Here is a 22,171-nt window from a genome sequence, read left to right on the forward strand (position 1 = left end):
TTCTGTTGAGGGCCAGACAGTAAATGTTTTAGGCTACGCAGGCCAGAGTCTTTGTTGCAACTGTACCACCTGCAGCTGCAGCACAAGACAGCTACAGAAGATACATAAATGAGCACATGTGGCTGCACTTGGCTGGCACCCTGATAGATTTGGCCCATGGCAGTAGTCTGCTGATTGATGTGCTAAGAAAACAGGAAAAACTGTGTCACTACAATCACCTGAGGGTATCATAAGATTCATCCTGACAGAAGAAACTATTCTGTCCATAACCATGCTGAGTTTAGACTGCTTCCATACTAAACACAATTAATCTGGACCCAGCAAGTGCTAAATGTAATAGTTCACCAAAGCTAAATTCTACTTTACCACATAGCCACACATTTTTGTTAAGCATAGCACCCAGGTAAACAAGGCCCTGCTTTTAACTGTGGCCAGGCTTTATAAATTGTCTGCCACCTCCTCCCTCTCTCACCTTATTTCCCCAACTCGCCCCAATTCCACTGGATGTAATACCTTTTTTTTTTTTTTTGTCTCAGGAAGATCAAGGTATAGCCACTCCCTCTGTATTTAAAAAGTGATTTCAGGGGCTTCCCTGGTGGTCCATTGGTTAAGAATCTGCGCTCCCAATGCAGGGGACATGGGTTCGATCCCTGGTCCGGGAACCAAGATCTCATAAACTACATAGCGCAGCCAAAAAAAAAAAGAAGTGATTTCAATTCCCCCTACTTCTGCTACCAGAGTTGGAGGCTGCCTTCACTTCCAATCCCCTTCCCTGCTGCCTCCCACTGTACAAACTGGACAAACTAAATGCTTACTTTCTCAGGCTCCCTTGCAGATTAGCATGCCCATGTGCTAAAGTTCAGGACAATAAATATCTCATGAAAGACTGCTGGCAGGCAGTGTGGGGGGCAATGCCCTGAGAAAGATTTTATGTATCTTAAAAAGGACAGTGAGTCACAACTACCAGAACATCTTCTTTCTCCTTTCTTTCTGCCTTAATGCAAATGTAATACCTGGAATTGGAGCAACCATCTTGCAACCTGGACTCCTACAATGATTAGAAGAAGCTAAGAGAACTGTACAGACCCAGCACTGAAAACTTCAAGCCACAGAACCAATGCCAGAGGCCACTTATCTCCAAACTTGTTTTGTGCAAAGAAATAGACCCTGTAAAGTGAACTTCTGCTACAAATAAAAGCATTCCTAGTCTACCTTTTCTTGAAAGTGCTACGGTCCTGAGCCGCTATTCCTTTTGGGAAGTGAAAGACTAACACTGGCTGAGCACAGTTGTGAATTCTGACTAAACAGTACTACTTTAACCAAGAGAGAAAAATAGCAAGAAGAAAACCACAAGGAGGGGGTGGGGGAGTGGGCGGAGGTAGCCTGAGAGTTGACAACCCAGCGCAATAAAGTCAATGAAAGCAAAGAGAAGGCCCAAGATGATTATTCACATGTGAAAGAAATATAGAAAACAAATAATTGAAAAAGTACTCCTTTGGAATTGTGGGGCCCTTAAAACTAACAAAGTTCTACTCCACAAATCAAATCAGAGAATTCTGATTATATTAATTTGCAATCATGCACTCCCACTGTTTGAAAAATACAAGTTAAGAACTCAATTTTTCTAGTTATTTTTTGTGCTTTTTTTCCCCAGTGAATTAATTTACCTTTATGCTTCTATTTCTCTGGTTTTCACAAAGGTATAGTTACTGTCAATATAGGATCATTTTTGACACTCAAAGAATCTTCAAAATAATTATTAAAATCAAGTAAATGATGATACTGACAATAAGGACAATGGTTCCTTCAAGCAGTCACGTACCCGTTTAGCGGGCAGATCCAGCATCCTAACTTTAAGGACAGTTACTTCTCTTTTATACCATTGTCACTGCAAAAAACACCCAAAGATAAGTACTTCTACCCAGTCAAAACAAACTTCAGAAATATGCTTATTTCAACCCACACAGCCCTTAAAGTACAATTCTTAAGTTAAAATGCCAGTTTTTATTTTACTTTCTTACAAATAATGCAATTATACATATTTACACTCACACACACATCCCTCTCTCTAACTCTAAACCCAGTAGTTTTCTCTTCCATGAACAGTATGGTGGTATTATGTTGCAGTATAAACATTTCTCAGTTACAACACCTATAAGTTACAATGGATTTTTTTTTTTTTTTTTTATGATTTTAGAGTAGAATTCCTTAGAACTGTCAGAGCTCTAGCTAGAAAGAAGACCAAAGACAAAGAGGGTTCAAGCTCAACTACAGTCGTGGAACAGAATTTAACAAGTTTCAACACTACATTTTAATGCCCCAATTTCTTCTTGTCTCTTTGAGTTGACAAATATGTATTCCACAGTATAACAGCAGCAGTGGAACAGCTGGACGACTGTATCAAGCACAAAGGAAGCAACAACACATGCTGTTAAGTGTCGTTCTGATTGCCTAGAAATGGCAACCCATGCAGATTTACTCTCTGTTATAAATTAGAACAATTATTTCTCTAGAGTTTACGTTTTCTTCATGAAAGAATCAAACTTTCTACGCGTTAAAAAAGAGGACTTTCGAAAAGGATATCTTCCCTTTCTTTGATGATCAGTTCATTCTGTTCTTCCAACTGCCTGATCTTCTTCTCAAATGATTCCTGCTCAGCTTTGAGTCTTTCTTCTGTCACTTCCTTTTCCTCACTTACTCTGCAAGAAATACAAGTGAAAAGAAAATGCCCATGAGAATAAAATAAAATATGTGCCTACAGCTGTGGTTTACGAAAACTAAATTTCTTCCAGGGGTATGCTGGTTTCTTCAGGGATACTTTATGTCTTTTTAATTTTTTAAAAATAATCTTTCATAAGATAATCTTCCACACCTTTGTAATAAAATATGCATGTGATTTTTACATCAAGAATTTTTGCAATACTCAGAACTGTCTTGAATGTGGAAAGTCCTACACTTTATGGGTTTCCAACTATGATCTAGGACAGAAAAATATCCAATTTTTAAAAGCGGTTTCATCTCTGCCTTATCAAAAAAGGCACAATTTATTTTGATTTAGGTCTTTTTCATACTTCTATTTAAATCCTGTCAATAAATTAAACAACATATATATCACTTAAATATTTCACTAAATGCACATGGTCAATTTTACTCTTTCCTGGTTAAAGCCTGCAATCCTTGGTAGCATATAAATAACTGGGCTGGAATTTTTAAATAAAAAAAGATTTGCACATTTATTCTCAGTTCAAAAAGGATTATAAAGTAAAAAATGCTGACTAAAAATATGTATCTTTAATGCTTAACTCTGAAAAGTATTCCAGCTCAATCCTATCAAAAAGGGGTGGTTTCTGCTATGAGCACAGAGAGGGTAAAAAGAATCCTAAACAACAACAACATTAAAACTTACTTTAAAATGACAACCCTAATTTTCACATTACTCTGTGAACAGAGATGTTGGCTCTGAATTTCTGTTACTGGTGATTAATTCTCCAAAGAGAGTACAACACATCTTATTCTATAACATCACACAGGGATATGTGTTAGTGAAATCCATAGGGAACCCAAATCTTTTCTTTGAGCATCTAAATTTATTTCCTCCCACACCTGTACTCTGCCAGAGCAATTTCTGAATAACATGAACTCTGCAGCCTTTCCTTTGTTGCTAGCTTTATGGTGAAGATATTAAAGTCAAGAGATAACAGAATGGAAATTAGAATTTTGAATGTTCAAGAGTTGATTGCATCTTGTCTTTGAAATAATTTGCGTGAAAGTGCATGGCATACAGTAATGTTCAAAAAATAGGTTTATTTTTTCTTGCTTATCATGACATTCAAATCATTTCCCCAACTCCTATTATTTACATTTTCCATACTGCTCGGCTCATGAATGGGACTCAGGACCTTCTTTCTAAGAGAATAATCTCTTATACTGATCCAATTAGAAGGAATTCACACAACTAAACAAAGAATAAATACACACATACGTAGAGGATTTACACTCTGGTCTCAGGTTATCCTGCCTCCCTTGTTGCCATATTTTCACAATGCCTTCCCTTTTCTTGTCATTATTCTCAACCACATTTGCACTAACATCTTTCACAGCAACTCCCTGCTGCCTCTAAATCTTTTCTAAAACTGTCAAACATTTGAACCATTAATTAATTCTATCATCCAAATTGCTCCTCTTCCATCTATCAACCAGCTTCTGAAACACCTTTGCTAGGAAACTGTTCCAGATCAAATGCACCCCCAAACTGTGAATCAGAAAACCATGCATATATGGTGACTGGGGCCAAGCACGCTTATTTCTCTGGGCATCATTACTCCCACTTGTAAACAAAAAAGGCTAGACTACACAATTTTAAAAATTCTTTCTAGCTAAAGTTCTATAATTTCCTTCTCTATACTATAAACATACTGAAACTATATATATATATATATATATATGTCCTTTTCAAATATGGAGAGCATTTGTAAAGAAATAAGAAAGAAGTTGTTAACAAACATTTGGTCAGGGTACAAGGCATACAATACTGTAATCTACGCAAAAGCTACAGCCACAGGCTGAAAGAGGCAGTGGAAGAGAATGACAAGAGAAATATTAAAAAGTGTAACAACGCAAAATTTAGCAAGAGATTATTGTAAAACAAAAGAAATGATGAATCTGCAGGATTACGCATAAAGATGAAATAAGCAATGCTATATATTGTAAGGAGAGAATAAATAAGCACTGTCAAGGTGAGAAAATATGTGGCAAAATCTCTCCCTGCTTAGATTGCTAAAATCTTAAAGATGAGACTGAAGAGGAAAATCCATAAGTAGATAAAAGAAGATTTATTTTCATTTACTTATTAAGAAATACTAACTAAATGCCTACTATAGGAAAAAATAATCACAGTAACTTTATCCAGTTATGGGATATCCAAAAGGAACCTCACAATGGCCCCCTGTCATTTCAATTCCATTCATAAAAGCCATATAAATATGAGGAATGACCCAAAGATTTGTTTCAAGAAAGCAAGGCTTCCAAGGTCATAAAAATAGTAACAAAAAAGTGCACTGCCGCATTTACCTAACATTGAGGTAAATGCAGAAAATATGTCTATAGCCTGCCAGGTCAGAACGTATACCCCAATATTTACTTACTCCCTTTGTTGAACCTGAAGAAAATCTATGAAAACTGTAGGGATTATTGAGGGCAAAAAAATGCTTGTACATATATTTCATAATGCCAGTGGCTATGATGTTTTCCCAAAACTTAAAGTGCTCTATCCAGAAAAACCACTCTTTTCTAAATTTAGTTTCTAGACATATTTGAAAATTTTGTTGCTACACTATTTAAACAGGGCTTTAAAAAAAAAAAAGGGAAATCTTTTCTGTTATGCTGCTATGGTTAGACTACCCTTTAGCAATTACTATGCTCTGGAAGACTATAAAATTAACAAGCTGTGTTAAGCACAAAAGGCAACACTTCTATAGGTCTATCTAAAGACATGCATGGCTTCTCTGTGGCCTATTAGCATAGTTAATAGGAGCAAGTATATTAATACAGCCTTTACATGCAGAGGCCTTGCCAATAAAACAAACTCAAGATTTTATATCCACTCTGAAATATGTCTTCCTGTTTAATTTATGTTCAATAATATTTCCCACTAGGTGTATGTATGAGAAATTATCTGGTATCATGATCTACATTTTTTATCAAAGCATTCTCAGACCACAAAGTAACATAAAATACCTAATCCTCTATCTCATTTAGAGTATAGCAATAAGCTAGTCAACAAAATGAGAATATAAACACAAAAAAGGGAAATATTTGACTAAGCGGACAGAAAAGTTAAAAACTCTGGACAAGAAAGTATTCCTAGTGTTGATTTGTTAATTATTTACTAGGAGAACAATAGTCTATTTATAAACTAAGAAATCACCATTTCAGCATCTATTTAATGTCTCAGAGTATTTCTCAATACTGTCCACAAACTGTACTCTTATCTAACAAGAAAAGAGAATTCATCCACTTAGCGTTGGGTGGTTGGGCTGAAAAACATGGCAAAAAACCTGACTGTCTTTGAAGGCTTATTATGTTTTAGCATAAACATCCCTGCACATTTTATATTTTTCTCCATAAAACAATCTTACCTGTTTTAATGTAAAAAGTTTCCTCACACCCATCTAAACTTTTTAGTAAAGCATGTTCTAGGAAGAGATTTATTTTATGGCTTTACATATACCCCCGATGTTCTTCCAGGTACTCCAGGAGTGGGTACTTTCACACTAATGTGAAACACAAAGCCAAGGCAGCAAAGCTTCTATCCCAAAGAGGATTAATTACAGCTTATCCAATGGTCAACCAGATAAATTTCTTGGAAGCAGAGAATGCTGGTTGCATTTGATAAATTCTCAATATTAACTTAATGGATAAGATTTATACAGATTAGATGTCCTAGATTTCACATCTAGCAGACAGAAAGAGATATGTTGTTTTTAAACAAATGTAAATGCATGGTGAAAAAGAAGAGCTTTCATCATTTATATATATATATATATATATATATATGGCAGCGAAATCATCTTAATGCCCTCTTTACAAATTTTAACATCTGCCTGTAATTTAAAATGTACTGTCTAAAGGAACACAGGTGCTTTAAGAAATCAGAAACACAGCAGTCTATGTCAAAAGAGCGCTAAGAACTACAAAACAATAGCAAATGAATGCAAATGCAAAAATCCTCAACAACATACAGGCAAGCACAATCCAGGATCATTAGAAAAAAAAAAAAAAAGGATTATACATCATGCCTAATTGGGATTTAATCCAGGAATGAAAAGTTGGTTTAATAATCAAACATCAACTAATGTAATATACCATATCAATAAAATAAAGGACAAAAATCACCTGAGCATCTAAATAGATGCAAAAAAGTGTTTGAAAAAGATCTAATGATTCACAATTTAAAAAAAAAAAAAAAAAAACTCAGTAAACAGGAAAAAAAGGAAACCTCCTCAACCTGAAAAGGGCCATCTATGAAAAACCCACATCTGATACCATATTTAATGGTAAAAGACTAAGTGCTTTCCGCCTATGATCACAAGCAAATCAAGGATGTCTGCTCTCGCTGCTTCTATTCAACTTTGTTTTAGAGATTATAAATTAGGTAGGGAAAAGAAATAAAAGGTGCCTAGATTCTAAAGGAAGACATCAAACCATCTCTATTTTACACGACACGATTTTGTATACAGAAAATCTAAAAAATCCACTTAAAAATTATTACAACTAATAAAGGAGTTCAGCAAGGTTACAGGCCAAAAGATCGATACACAAAAATCAACTGTATGTTTACACACTAGCAGTGAACAACCCCAAAAAGAAATTAAGGAAACAAATCTATGCACATTTGCATCAAGAAAAATACAATACAAAGGAATGAATTCAACAGAAGAAGCAAGACTTGTACACTGAAAACTATAAAAACATTGTCGAAAGAAATTAAACACATATAAATGTAAAGACGGTCCATGTTCATAACTGTTAAGATGGCAGTACTCCCCACACTGATCTTCAGATTCAACTTAATCTCTACTAAAATCTCAGCAGGTTTACTTGTAGAAATTGACAAGTTGATCCAATCCTAAAACTCATATGGAAATGAAAGGGACTCAGAATACCTAAAATATTCCTGAAAAAAGGAGAAAAAGATGGAGATCTCACACTTGCCAATTTAAAAACTTACTACAAAACTACAATAATCAAGAGAGGGTGGTACTGGCATAAGGACAGACATAAGGATGAATGAAACATAAATAAATACTTACTTTTACAGTAAATTGATTTTTCAACCAGGGTACCAAGAAAATCGAAGGGAAAGAAGTCTTTTCAACACGTAGTACAGGGACAAGTTGCTATCCACATGCAAAAGAATAAAGTTGGGCCCCCATAACTCACAGCATTTACAAAAATCAACTCTAAACGAATTAAAGACCAAAATGTGACAGCTAAAACTATAAACTCTTGGAAGAAAACAGGCATAAATCTTTGTGACCTTGAGTTAGGCAATGGTTTCTTAGATATGACACCAAAAACACAAGCAACAACAAAAAAATCCAAACTGGACTTCATCAAAATTAACAACATTTGTGCTTCAAATGACACCATCAAGAAAGTGAACAACAATGTACAGAATGCGATCAAATTTTTACAAATAATATATCTGATAGAAGACTTGTAAATGGAATATATAAAGAACACTGAGAACTCCACAGTAAGAAGACAACACAATTTAAAAGGATCTGAATAGAGATTTCTTCAAAAAAGGTACACAAACAGCCAAAAAGCACATGGAAAGATGTTCAACATCATTAAGCATTAGGTAAAACGACAGATAAGAACCTTCATAGATTTCTGGTGGAAACGTAAAATGGTGCAGCCACTCTGGAAAACAGTCTGGCAGTTTTTGCTCAAAAAGTTAAACAAAGAGCATTCCTACAGAAATGCTAGGTCAAATATACCCAAGAGAAATGAAAACATGTCCACACAAAAACTTACATGTATATGTTCACAGCAGCATTGTCCACAATAATCAAAAAGTACAAATAACCCAAATGCCATCAACAAATGAATAGGTGAGTTATATGTGCTACTGTCTATAAGATTTAATATTATTTGGCAATAAATAGAAATGAGGTACTAATATATGCTACCACAGGAATAAACTTTGAAATCATAACGCTAAGTTAAAGAAACTAGTTTTAAAAGACTACATATCATATAATTCCATTTATATGAAATATCGAGAACAGGCAAATTCATTGAGACAAAAACTAAAGAGTGGTTGTCAAGGGACAGGAAGGTTGGTAAAAAGTGGGGAATGACTGCTAATGGGTACAGGATTTCATTCTGATGTAATGAGAATGTTCTAAAATTGACTGTGGTGATGACTGTACAACTCTGTGAATACACTAAAAAAAAAAATTGAAAACGAAATCAAAGGAATCCAAATTGGGAAGAAAGAAGTAAAACTGTCACTGTTTGCAGATGACGTGATACTATACACAGAGAATCCTAAAGACACCACCAAAAAACTACTAGAACATCAATGAGTTTGATAAAGTTGCAAGATACAAAATTAATATTCAGAAATACATTGCATTTCTATACACAAACTATCAGAAAGAGAAAATAAGGAAAAAAATTCCATTTACAACTACATGAAAAAGAATAAAAAAACTAGGAATAAACCAACCTAAGGAGGTAAAAGATCTGTACCTGTCATAAGAAACTGATGAAAGAAATTGAGGACAACACAAACAGATGGAAAGATATGCCATGTTCATGGATTGGAAGAATTAACATTGTTAAAATGACCATACTACCCAAGGCAATTTACAGATTCAATGTAATCCCTACTAAAAAACAAAGGGCAAGGGACTTCCTAGCTGGTGCAGTGGTTAAGAATCCACCTGCCAATGCAGGACACACGTGTTCAATCCATGCTCCAGGAAGATCCCACCTGCCACGGAGCAACTAAGCCCATGTGCTACAACTATTGAGCCTGCACTTTAGAGCCCACGAGCCACAACTACTGAGCCCATGTACAGCAACTACTGAAGCCCGCGTGCCTAGAGCCTGTGCTCCACAACAAGAGAAGCCACTGCAATGAGAAGCCCGTACAGTGCAATGAAGAGTAGCCCCTGCTTGCTGCAACTAGAGAAAGCCCGTTTGCAGTAATGAAGACCTAATGCAGCCAATAAGTAAATTAATTTAAAAAAAATTTTTAAAGACTATTAAAAAACAAATAAAAAAACAAAAAGGCATTTTCACAGAACTAGAACAAATAATTTTAAAAATTGTATGGAAACACAAAAGACCCAGAATAGCCAAAACAGTCTTGAAAAACAACAGAGCTGGAGAAATCACACTCCCTTACTTCAGACTATACTACAAAGCTATATTAATCAAAACAGTATGGTGCTGGCATAAAAAAGACACATAGGTCAATGGGACAGAATAAAGAGTCTAGAAATAAACCCATGCACTTATGGTCAATTAATCTACAACAAAGGAGGCAAGAATATACAACAGAGAAAAACAGTTTCTTCAGTAAATGGTGCTAGGAAAACTGGACAACTATGTGTAAAAGAATGAAATTAGAACATTCTCTAACACCATACACAAAAATAAACTCAAAATAGATTAAAGACCAGAAATCATAAACCTCCTAGAAGAAAATACAGGCAGAACACTCTTTGACATAAATAGTAACAATATTTATGGATCTATCCCCTAAAGCAAAAGAAACAAAAGCAAAAATAAACAAATGGGACGTAATTAAGCTTAAAACTTTTTGCACAGCAAAGGAAACCATCCACAAAAGGAAAAAACAACATACCACCTGGTAGAAGATATTTGCAAAGCATATGACTGATAAGAGGTTAATATTCAAAATATATAAACAGCTCATACAACTCAACATCAAAAACAAACAGCCTGATTAAAAAACAGGCAGGAGATCTGAATAGACATTTTTCCAAAGACGACATCCAGATGGCCAACAGGCACATGAAAAGATGCTCAACACTGTTAATTATCAGAGAAATGCAAATTAAAACCACAATAAGATATCATCTCACACCTGTCAGAATGGTTCTCGTCAAAAAGAACATGAATAACGTTGTACATCTGAAACTTACACAACATTGTATAGCAACTATACCTCAATTTAAAAAATTGAAAAAATAAGAAAGATAAAAAAAGAAATGAACTGTATACTGTATTCCTATTAAGGAATGAATTTCTCTCCCTTTAAGTATAAGTGGTTAAAGACTCTAAGTGAAATAAGAAGCCTAAGATGAAAGGTGGAATGCATGATTTCCCCTAAAATTAATATAATAGTTAAGACATCAAAAATGGAAATGACAAAAACGAATTTGACTATAGGAAGAAATATTAGGTATAGAGAAAACTGATAAAAATACATGTTGTTTTAAAAGCTCTAAGAAGAAGACACATTTTCCAAGGAACAAAGCATAAGAGGCATCATGATATGTAATACTTAAAGCTGTGAGATATCTGATCATTTAAATTCATGTTTAAATTTGAATCCCCCCAAAGTTAATATTCTAATACTCACCTGTGACTTCTTTCAGTTTAAGCACATATTTATTTTATGAAATAGCCACAATAATCTTAATTCCAAAATCTAACAAGGATTTATGGAAAACAAAAATCATAGTCTAATCTAGCTAATAAATATAGCTGAAAAAATCCAAAAAAAAAAAAACAATTAGCAAAGCAAATTCAGAGTTACAAAATGAAAATACATCCAAGTTCAGTTTAGCCCAGGAAGGCAAGATTTATTTGAGGTGAAAATTAATTGATATAATTCACCATATTAATAAAGGAGAAACCTTATTGAAATGAACATCTCTAAATGCAGGAGAAATGATCATCTCTAAATGCAGAAAAGGCATTTGTCAAACTTCACCCTATTCACAATAAAAACTCTTCTACAATCTAGGAACTGAAGGCAATTCTTTAATAAAGAACATCCATAAAAAACCTACAGTATCATATCTATAAGGATGAAAAAAGAACACTTTGTCCCTTTTCTTGTACTTCAGGAATAAGGCAAGACTGTCAACTATTACTACCTCTATTCAATAATGACTGGAGGTACTAGCCAGTGCAATAATGCAAGAAAAGAAAAGAAAATGCACATGGGTTGGAAAGAAAGAAGTAAAATTTTATGTGCCAATGGTATGATTGTGTATGTAGACAATATTAAGGAATCACAGAAAATATATTAGAACAAGTAAATTTAGGAAAATCACAATGGTGTTGTGGTAGTTAGCCTCTAAAATGGGTCCCAGTGATCCCTGTCTCTCGCTATTCATGTCCTTCTTTAACTCCCTCCCCTTGAGTATGGACTAACCTAGTGACTATCAAAATTGACTGAATGTAATTTCTGAAGTTAGGTTACCAAAATATCATGACTTCTTTCTTGATTACCCTTGCTCACTCTGATGGGAGCCAGTTGCAAGTTGTAATCTACCATATGGAAAGGCCCTTGAAACAAGAAACTAAGGGAGGCCTCTAGACAGTAGTTAGCGAAGAACTGAGAAACTCAGTCTCAGGAAGACATAACTGGAAATTGTAGGAAGGGGAAGTATTACATGTGATGGCAGAAAGTTTACCAACATCCTTTGAAATGTGGAAAAGAGGAAATGTGCCTAATGAACTGGGTAACTAATCTATCTAAGATTTCCAAGTAAAGTGCTGAAAGCGCTGGCTAGTTTCTTCCTGGTGTTTGTTTATAGTAAATTGGGAGAAGAAAGAGATAAGGTGAAGGAAAAACTATTAAACCAAAATGAGGCAGGATTTTCATAGTTTCAAAAATTCTCAGCCTCTCCAGATAGCAAAACTGCTAAAATTAAGAAATGTCTTCTGAGTAGATTTCAAAACCAGGACACTGTCAGGAAAAACAAGCTCTGGAGATAAAGCCAAGGTAATAACTTCTGTTTAAGACCTCAGAAAGATCAAAGTTGATGCCTCAATAGAGTCAAACTAAAAGCACTTTAAAGAGATTAAGGTTGGGTCTCAGAAATTCTTACAAAAAATAGGGCCTTTAGGAAGCTTACCAGTATTTTAAATTGCTAAAATTTTGTGATAATGTTATTAGGCAGCCATAGGTAACTAATACAGATTTTAACATATTAATCAGTCATTTTAAATTTCACATCAGATCATTCCACCTGCATCTGTTTCTGTTGCTTTATATTTTTCCAACGTTTGTTTTCTCTTGCTTTCTCATATACTCATAGTTTTATTGATATCTGGATATCCTGGGTAGGACAGTAGAGACTGAAGCAAATAATTTCTATGCTTGGTAATGGGCAGACTTTTCCTTTGGCCAGGTGTTTAGTGTAGGGGTTGTTTATCCAATCACTTTAGGCAGATTTAAGGTTTACTGTTGCCATGGTTACCCTCAGTACACTGCAGGCTTCAAAGTCCTCTAGGCAAAACATCCCCTCAGGTGGATCAGATGTTTTCCTCAATGTCTGCTCCACCCTCAGCTTTTGGTCTTCCCTTCTAGAGGGTTTGTCTCTTATGAGGTTCTCATTAGTATTCAACTGTTACTTTTATTAGACACTTAGTCTAAGGGTGGGGTCTGGGTTGGAATGGTGTTCTCTATTATTCTGATTAGGCCTGAGCTAATCAGACTCTGTATGCCTGAGTCTTAGAAGTGCTCCTATCTCTCCTCCATAGCTCTGTGATCAGCATGTAACCCTGCCCACCCCCCAAGTTATTTGCTGCCTACCCCCAGCTTCAGTGCCACATGGGCTATATTTTACAGAAGCCCTCTTCCTAAACTTATGGTTTTTATTACATAGAAAAGATACAGGAGAAGGATCCAGGAAATATTTTGTGCCCTTTCCATAACAACTGCTACTCCCCATCCCAACCTGTACCAGGAGGGGTGCTTTATCAGGGTTCTCATCGAGGGGGGCCTGTGGAGAAAAAGTCTGCAAGAGAGTTCAAGCTGCCCCTATACTTGCTGCCCTAGGGGGCTCCCCATTCTTACCTACCCACATCTGGCCTCTACCAATTTGTTAACTATTGTAGCTAAAATGTTCTTACTCATTTCCAGCACTAGCTTACATGGGTGTCTGCCCCATGTAAGCTAGTGCTCACACCTCATCTTTCCCTGTAGGCACACGTCTCTCCTGAAATTTTGAGTTAGTTGGTTGAACTGAGCTCTCTGTTTCAAGAAATGTCTAGAGCTTGCAGATTGTTCCACCTTATTTTTAAGTGTGAGGTTGGGAACAACATTCTTTACAGCCATTAGACTTAGCTACATAATTATTTATACATATTTATATATTTGTTTTTGCTTCTGCTAAATTAATTAAACAAGGAGGCCATTAAACTGAGGTGCTTCTAATATCTTAGCAGCTTACTTAAGCAAACCAAAACCTATGCCTATAATGTCTCAAGGTTAAGAAATCAAAACCCAAGAACAACCTATCACAAATAGCCACCTAGGTTTTCCCAAACAAGACAACCACTTAAGCTATAGCCAATCAAATACTTTCCTTGTTTTGCTTCTGAGCCTGCTCTATAATGAAGTCCCTCCCCTTGCTCTTGTGCATAGAGGGCTCCTAACCACTTCTGGTTCAGGGGTTTCCTATTTGATTGTTGCTCAAATAAAGTCTTAAAAATGTAATATGCATCAATTTAGTTTTCAAAATTCTTATTTTCCTAACATTTCCTCCCAATTGTCAAAGCTAGAGCAATTTTAACAACAAAATAACAATAAGATTAGATTATAACCCATAGAACTATGATATTTATTAATGTGAAAAGATAAACTGAGGCATTATTACATTACCCACAGGAGCTAGGATAGAGATTTTTATAGAGAAGAAGTGGAAGCCAAACAAGGAGAGTATTTTCTTGGCTACAGCATAATCAGCTGCCTTACTTAGGAAAGCCTAGTGGCTGTTTGTTTTGATTTCTTAACCTTGAGGCATTAAAGGTATAGGTTTTGGTTTCTTATTTAGGCTTCTAAGGAATTAAAGCCTCCTCAGTCTAATGACCTCCTTATTTAATTAATTTAATATAATTTAGAAGGAGAAAAAAGATAACTTCACAGTGGAAAACCTGGCAGACCACCTTAATCAAGTGATCAAGGTTAACATCATCAGTAAAAAAGACATCAATTTCAGGTAGCCCTTGCTGATGGAAAGGAACATCACTTCTGTGATATTCTTGCCAAAAATGCATAATCTAAAGCTAATCAAGAGAAAACTCTAGACAAAGCCATATTGAGAGACACGGCACAAAATATCTGATTAATGTCAAGGTTAAGAAACACTGAAGAACTATCACAGATTAGAGAAGACTAAGGAGATGTGACAACTCAATATGATGTGAGATACTTAATTGGATATTGGATCAGAAAAATGCTACCAGTGACATGACACTGGTGAAATGTGAATAAAGTTTAGTTGATAGTACTACATTACTATTAATTTCTTAGTTTTGATAATGGTACAATGGTAATGCAAAATGTTACCAGTATGGAAAGCTGAGTAAAGAATATATGGAAATTCTATCTTTGCAACCTTTCTGTACGTCTAAAATCATTTCAAAATAAAAAAGTTAGAAAGAAACAAACGCTACCCAAACATAAACAGTGGGTGTAGGGGTAGGAGAGGCAGTGTCAAAGAGGGATTTTACTTTATCGTATTTTTTAATAAGATCATAGTTTTAATATTTGTATAATTACATTAAAATTTGGGGGAAAGGTATACCATAGAGTGAATAAAGATTCAGTGTCTGGCTCTGCAACAGCTAATATAAAATATCACTCAATATTATCCAGTTCCCTTTGTTGTGTCTTAATCAATTACTTTAAAAACTACTAGAAAAAATTTGGCATAATGTGACAAAAATTGATTATCTCTTCCACAAATGCTTTGAAAAAGTAGATCATAATGTAGCATATATTCAATAACTGTTTTTCAATAAAAACCAGGTAATTAATATGGTGAGAATAAATACTTTCAGTTATAAACTACTAACCTGTTAATACTCAAATCTCAAATGTCATAATTCAAGCTATAGTTCCAGTTTTGAAACAGCAATCTATGAAAATCGTTGTATAAGAATTTCTGGTAACCTATGCTCTTCACTCTTCTTAGTTCAATGATTTTCCTTTCTCCTGTTGATTTCAGATCTAAGAAATCTGAAATCATTACAACAGGAATATAAAAATAAGCTATGAAAGAGAATAATCAGCATCTATAAAGCCTATTAGTAGAAAAATAAAAATTGCCTGAGAAAAGACTGAAAATTTACTGCATATACTTACATATCACATGTACCTACAATTGTGGCCTTTCAACCTTTCATAACCAAACTGTGGCCCATGCATAATTCTAAGTAGGTCAAGCAGGCATAATTCTGAGTAGATCCAGCAGGGTCAGAGGAGCTTGTCAGCAATCATATGGCACTGTACATGTTTCCAGAGGCCATGCAGAAGGGGGGGAAAATGCTCTAAAAAATTAACCTCTTTTAGGAAGTAGTATCTGGCCAGAACCAAGAGAAAGATTGTTGAGTGCACACTAGTCACTCAAAAAATATTCTTTCAATTGTAGAGCTCAGAATCGACAATCTAAGAATGCATTTTGGCATATGAACTGTTCTACAGCATTGTGATACACTAAAGTTCAGAGAATGCCTTTCTACCTAAAGCAATTTAAAAGTTCCTTATGTCTTCTTGAAATTTCCTACATAACCCATTATAAAGTCTAGTTATACCCCACCCCAAATCCATAAAGGCTTCAAATGGGAAGACAAAAAACTGAGTCACTGAATAAAAAGCCTAACTTTTTTATTGTACTGAAATGTACATTTAATTATGATCAAAAAATTACAATTGGTTTTAAAAAGTAAAAGATCAGAATAAATATAAAATAATGATGATCTACTCATTTTACAACGGGAAACTAATGGTGCTACACTTTCTATTTTTCTTCTGAGAAATGTCAAGTAGAAATAGCAAACTGTCCTCTGGGAAAAATCAGAGTATCTGAGCCTAAAAAAGAACCCTGTCCTCAAATGAGTTAGTGCACAAGTATTCACTAGGGAACCATGTATTACTTGACAGTGTGGGCTTAAGACATGAAATAGTGTAAGTTTTTTAAGGCTTCTTAGAATATGGCTCATATACATCAAAAACTGCAATTGTGGCCAAGATTATTTTAAAACTTTTTTTTTCTTTAAAGAATAAGCTATAGTAAAGTTTTTGCATTAGTCTATGGTACCCCTCCCCATTTTAAAGTCTCAGTAAAAAAATGCAAATGCATAAAGAAAGAACTGTCACCATCTTTCAGCACAAACTACAATATTTTGCAGTGCCATTCATTTTTCAAGTCCCCATAAATGACACTACTTTTCCCATCCATGCAAACAATTCATTAATTTTGCTGTAAAAGACTTTCTGAGGTCACTTAATTTAGCAATTTTGAACAAAAAGAATTTTCTCTAACCTAACATCTATTGGAAAGATTAATCAATATTCCACTTATCCTTCTGCAAATGTAAATCAATGCCGGACACCGCAGGGGAAACCCCTTCATTTACTTGAAACCAATATATCAAGTCATCTCTTATACTCTCTTCTACAAACTAATACATAATATTCCTAACTTATCTTTGTGGTATGTGTTATCCATTAGAATGTAAATTTTGATTTGTATTTGTATTCTATTATTTTATTAGTGTAGTTAATACAAGTGAAAAAGTTCTCTGAGTATATACAGATCATTAAGGAGGCATTTATTGATTAAAAACTCACATCAAGTGTTTTCATCTAGTTGCTTTCTTGCCAAATAGCATAATACTGCTTGCTCATGTTCAGATTAAATTTAACTAGCAACCATGCATTTTTTTCTTTAATGCACTGGGCCTAACCAGTAAGCCTTTCTCTAAAATGAATTTCTAATTTATTTTTATCCTAGATACTTAATAGCCTGTACTTGTCACTACTGACTTCTATCCTGTTTAAATGAAGCCATTTCCCAACCTCTTATACCAATTCTGAATTTTATTTATATCTCCTATTAACAGTTATTTTCATCCAGAAACAGCAATAAATCTTATAGGCATCTTTTTGATTCTTTCATACATAACACCAATAAAGATACTGACTAAAAAGGACCTCACATCTAGATGCTCAATGGATCCCTCCAAAATACAGGTAAGCCAGCCGTAGAATTTGGATACATTTAGTTTTCCCATTTATACTGCTAAAGTCAAGACCATGTTTTCATTAAAAAGGCTATGCTTTTGTAAGAAGGCAACCTCAAAGTCAACATTAAAAAAAAAAGCTACAGTTATCACTTTGCCTTTACATCACGTGCCACTCTGTAATTGAAAACATGCTATTCGTTTTGCATGTTGTACTGAGAGTTACGGAACATCATAGAATTCTGAAAATAAGCTTGTTAATGGTCAACATTGGGTGCTAAGCATTTAGTGACTTCTCCCCTAAAACAATGTTAGTCGATCTGCATAGCAGCTGAAATTCTTAAGCATGCTATACTTGAATATGACACAGGAATACATAAGATTTCCTAAACCTTCCAACACTTTCCCTATTTGGTTTGACCTTTATCACAACCAAAACAACCTCCATTCTTTATGCCTAAATTTTACTGAAAAAACATGAATGAAAACAACTTTCAAAACTTTAGCCTCCTAATAACCCTCTATTAATACTTTTTCATTATTGTCTGTTTATTCAAAAGTGTATTAGTTCAAAAAGCAATATACCAGGAAACATAAGCAGAACACAAAAGAATCAGAGTTTATGTCTTATTTTATATGACACAAGTTGGAAAGCAAAGTATATAAATATAAAATAAGGTGTTTATTCATGAAGAAGGAAATACATCTAAATGTCCTTTACTCAAAGAGAAAAGATTTTCTCTTCTAAAGTGAACACTGTTTTCATTTTCTATTTCTCTTCTTCATTTTCAACTTTCCTTTTTCTTCCTGAACAATTAAGTCCTAAAACCACGACACAGGGCAGAGTCATAATTAGGGTGAGATCAAGAGGTTTATAGAAGGTTTGCCCAGTGGGATGTCAGTGGCCAAGCTAGCTGAGAAGGGCATCAATAAGTGGGGGTAATCCAGCACAGGCAGCAGAGCCTCAACAAGGTGCGAAGAGCATCCATGCGGAGGGGTAGCCCAGCATGGATGTCAGGACCTAAATATCCTTGCCAAGGGGCTGGAAGTGGTCCAGCATCAAAATTCAGAGCCCCAGTATGGTGAAGAGGGGTCTATGCAGGGGTTGGGAGTGGGTGCTGGTGTAGAGGAGTCTAAAAGAGTGAAGAGAGCATCCACACAAAGGGTTAACCTGAAGCAGGTAATCACAGCACAAGGAGGATAAGAGGGATGCACACTCAGAGGGCAGCCCTGTGAGTAATATCAGAGCCCAGGCAGAGTGAGAAGAGTCATCCTCAAGAAGTGGCAGGCTGGTGAAATGTCAGAGCCAAGGTAAGGGAGGAGGGCATCCACAAAAGGGAGAGGACCAACGTGTGGAGGTCAGAGCCAGAGAAAGCTAAGGAGGACATAACTGCAAAGGGATGGCTTGGTGTGGGGTGTCAAAGCCTAATCAGAGGAAAAGGGAGAGGACATGCAAGGAGTGGAGACATCCCAACATGAAAAGTTAGAACCAGAGTGGAGTGAAGAGGATGTTCAGGCAGAGTATGGCCTGGACTGGTATGCTGGAATGTAAGCAGAGAGAAAGGGCATTCATGAGAGGGAGCCTGGTGGACAGTAATGGGGAGTCCGAGTTCCTGTGGGATGAGGCAGTTTCTGTGCAGCAGAGGGAGTAGCGGCAGAGATTGGAGGGTTAGTTACACACAGGATGATTAAACAAAAAAGGAAATATATTAAAGATACTATAAACCAGGTTTTTCAATGTCAAATAGGAGAATTACAAACATTTTCTTCAAGCATTCACGAACTCACCAAGATCAACCATATCTTGAGCCATGAAACAAACCTCAAAATTTTTTTTAAATTGCTCTCTTAGCATAAGAGAACCAAACTAGCAATCAATAATAGAAAGACAAGAGGAAAACCTCCAAATCCTTGGAAATTACACAACACAGTTCTAAATAATCCATGGGTCAAAGAGGAAGTCTTGAAGGAAATATTTTTTAAAAATACACAGAAGTGAATGAAAATGAAAATACAAAAAAATCAAAATATGTTAGATGCATTGAAAGTACTAATGAGAGGGACTAAATAGTTATATTAAAAGAATAGTCTCAAGTTCATATTTTAATAAACTAGAAAAACAACAAAATAAACATAAAATAAAAAGAAGGAAGAAAATAACAGAGATAGCAAAAGTCAATGAAATTGAAAACAAGAAAAATAGAGAAAATTCAATGCAACAAGAAACTGGTTCTTTGAAAAAAAATCACTAAAATCGACAAACCTAGCGAGAGTGACAAAAATAAAAGAGAGAAGGTACAAGTAATATCACAAATGAAGCACTACAGACCCTGCAGTCATTAAAAAGATAATAAGAGAATACCATGTTGACATAAATTAGGAGAAATGGAACAATTCTCAAAAGCCAAAAACTCCCAAAACTCAACCAAGATAAAATAGACAACTTAAATAATCTTATAACCATTAAACAAATTGAAATTGTAAGTAAAAAGCTCTTTAAAAAGAAATCTCTAGGCCCAGATGGTTTCACTGGAGAATTCTATTAAATATTTAAAGAAGAACTAACACCAATTTTATACAATTTCTTCTGGAAAGCAGAAAAGGAGAGAATACTTCCTGACTCACTTTATAAGGCTAGTATTACTGAGATACTAAAACCAGACTAAGGCAATAAAAAAAGAGAAAAAAACTGTTCAACACCTCTCACAAACTTTGACATAAAAATTCCAAACAGGGAATTCCTTGGCAGTCCAGTGGTTAGGACTCACCGTTTTCACTGCTAGGGTGTGGGTTTTATCCCTGGTCAGGGAACTAAGATCCTGCAAGCAGAGCAGCTTGGTCAAAAAATAGATAGATAGATAGATAGATAGATAGATAGATAGATAGATAGATAGATAAATAAATAAATAAGTAAGTAAATAAAATTTAAAAATTAAAATTAAAACAAAATACTAGAAAAGCAAGTTGGGCAATGTAGAAATGCAATTATAACAAGTGAGATTTATTACAGGTACGCAAGGGACATCTAACATGTGAAAAATCAATTAATATAACCCATCAAATCTACAGCTAAAGAAAATCCATATGATATTGAGGCAGAAAAAAGTATTTTACAAAACCTAGCATCCAATCATAACAAAAACTCAGCATAGAGGGAAATTTCCTCAACTTTATAAAGAGTATCTATAAAAAATCTACAGCTAACATCATACTTAATGATGATAGACTGAATGCTTTCCACATAAAACCAGGAACATAGTAAACATATCCTCTCTCAACACTCCCATTCACATAGCACTGGAAGTGCTGGGACCATAAAATAAGAAAAAGAAATAAAAAGCATACACATTCAAAAGAAAGTAATAAAACTATCCTATATGCAAATGACATGATTGTCATTGTCCCAAAGAATCAACAGTAAAACCTCTAGAACTAGAAGTGAGTTCTGCAAGGCTCCAGGAATCAAGATAAACATGCAAATTTCAATCGCGTTTCAAAGAGCAAACAAACATGAAACGACAAACATAAAAACCAAAAATTAAAACTCAATACCATTTATAACTGCTCCAAAGAAAGTTAAATACTTAGATGTAAGTGTGAGAAAAAACATACAGTACTTAAATCCTGAAAATTATAAAATATTGATGAAAGAAATTACACAGCTAAATAAATGGAGAGTCTTGTCATATTCAAAGACTGGAAGACTCAACAGAGTAAAGGTGTCAATTCTTCCCAAAATTGATCTGTAGTTTTAATGTAATAGCTATTAAAATACCATCAGAGTTTTTTCACAAACATTGACAATCTTACTCTAAAATTATCATTGGACAAGAGAAGAGATGGTGGCGAAGTAGAAGGATGTAGAGTGCAACTCTCTCCCCAGATGCATCAGGAAAACATCAAAAGATGCAATAATTCCCACAGAAAAGTAGTTGAACACTAGCAGAAGACCTTGTACACCAGAAAGGACTACAAAGATCTGGGCATAAGTGGGTAGGATGGGAAAAAAAAAGAAAAGAGAAAGAGAAGGAGAAAAAATAGTGATGGGTACTGTACCCTGGGGTCGGGGGAGTTGAAACAGAGGCGTGACTACCGAATTTGGGGAAACCCCCCTTATCTGATGGGGAAACCCCCTCTCCAATGGGGAATTTGATTGGGTCAGAAGGGAGGCATTTGGGACTGTCCAAAGAGGGTGAAGCGGCTGATCTGTGGCAGACAGGAAAGAGTGAGAAACACCAGAGGGTCCGTACCACAGTCCTGCGTGTCCCGGACTGAGACATGGATTCACAGCAGTACAGCGGGTCTGGGAGCTGGAATGCGGGGACTGGAGAACTGGCCCAGGGTGACAACCATTGTTGGCTGTGGAGAGCAGACTGAGGGGATGTGAGGGAAGAAATCCGCATCGGAGAATGCCTACTAAGGA

At 35.3% G+C, this 22,171-nt stretch overlaps 1 protein-coding gene across 9 annotated transcripts in view; it reads right to left on the reverse strand.

Moving 5' to 3' along the window:
• The window catches only part of KIAA1328 (KIAA1328 ortholog), a 403,500-nt gene that overhangs the window by 340,853 nt on the left and 40,476 nt on the right, over window positions 1-22,171 (reverse strand). For all 9 annotated transcript variants that reach the window (XR_009047897.1, XR_009047898.1, XM_057698044.1 and 6 more), the window contains one exon: window positions 2,584-2,699. Coding sequence is in view for 7 of the 9 variants with exons in the window: in XM_057698044.1 (XP_057554027.1) it covers window positions 2,584-2,699 (116 nt within the window). In the remaining 2 variants the exon portion in view is untranslated. The remainder of the gene's footprint in view (window positions 1-2,583; window positions 2,700-22,171) is intronic.

Source organism: Hippopotamus amphibius, chromosome 11, assembly GCF_030028045.1.
Source record: "Hippopotamus amphibius kiboko isolate mHipAmp2 chromosome 11, mHipAmp2.hap2, whole genome shotgun sequence".
NCBI lineage: Eukaryota > Metazoa > Chordata > Mammalia > Artiodactyla > Hippopotamidae > Hippopotamus > Hippopotamus amphibius.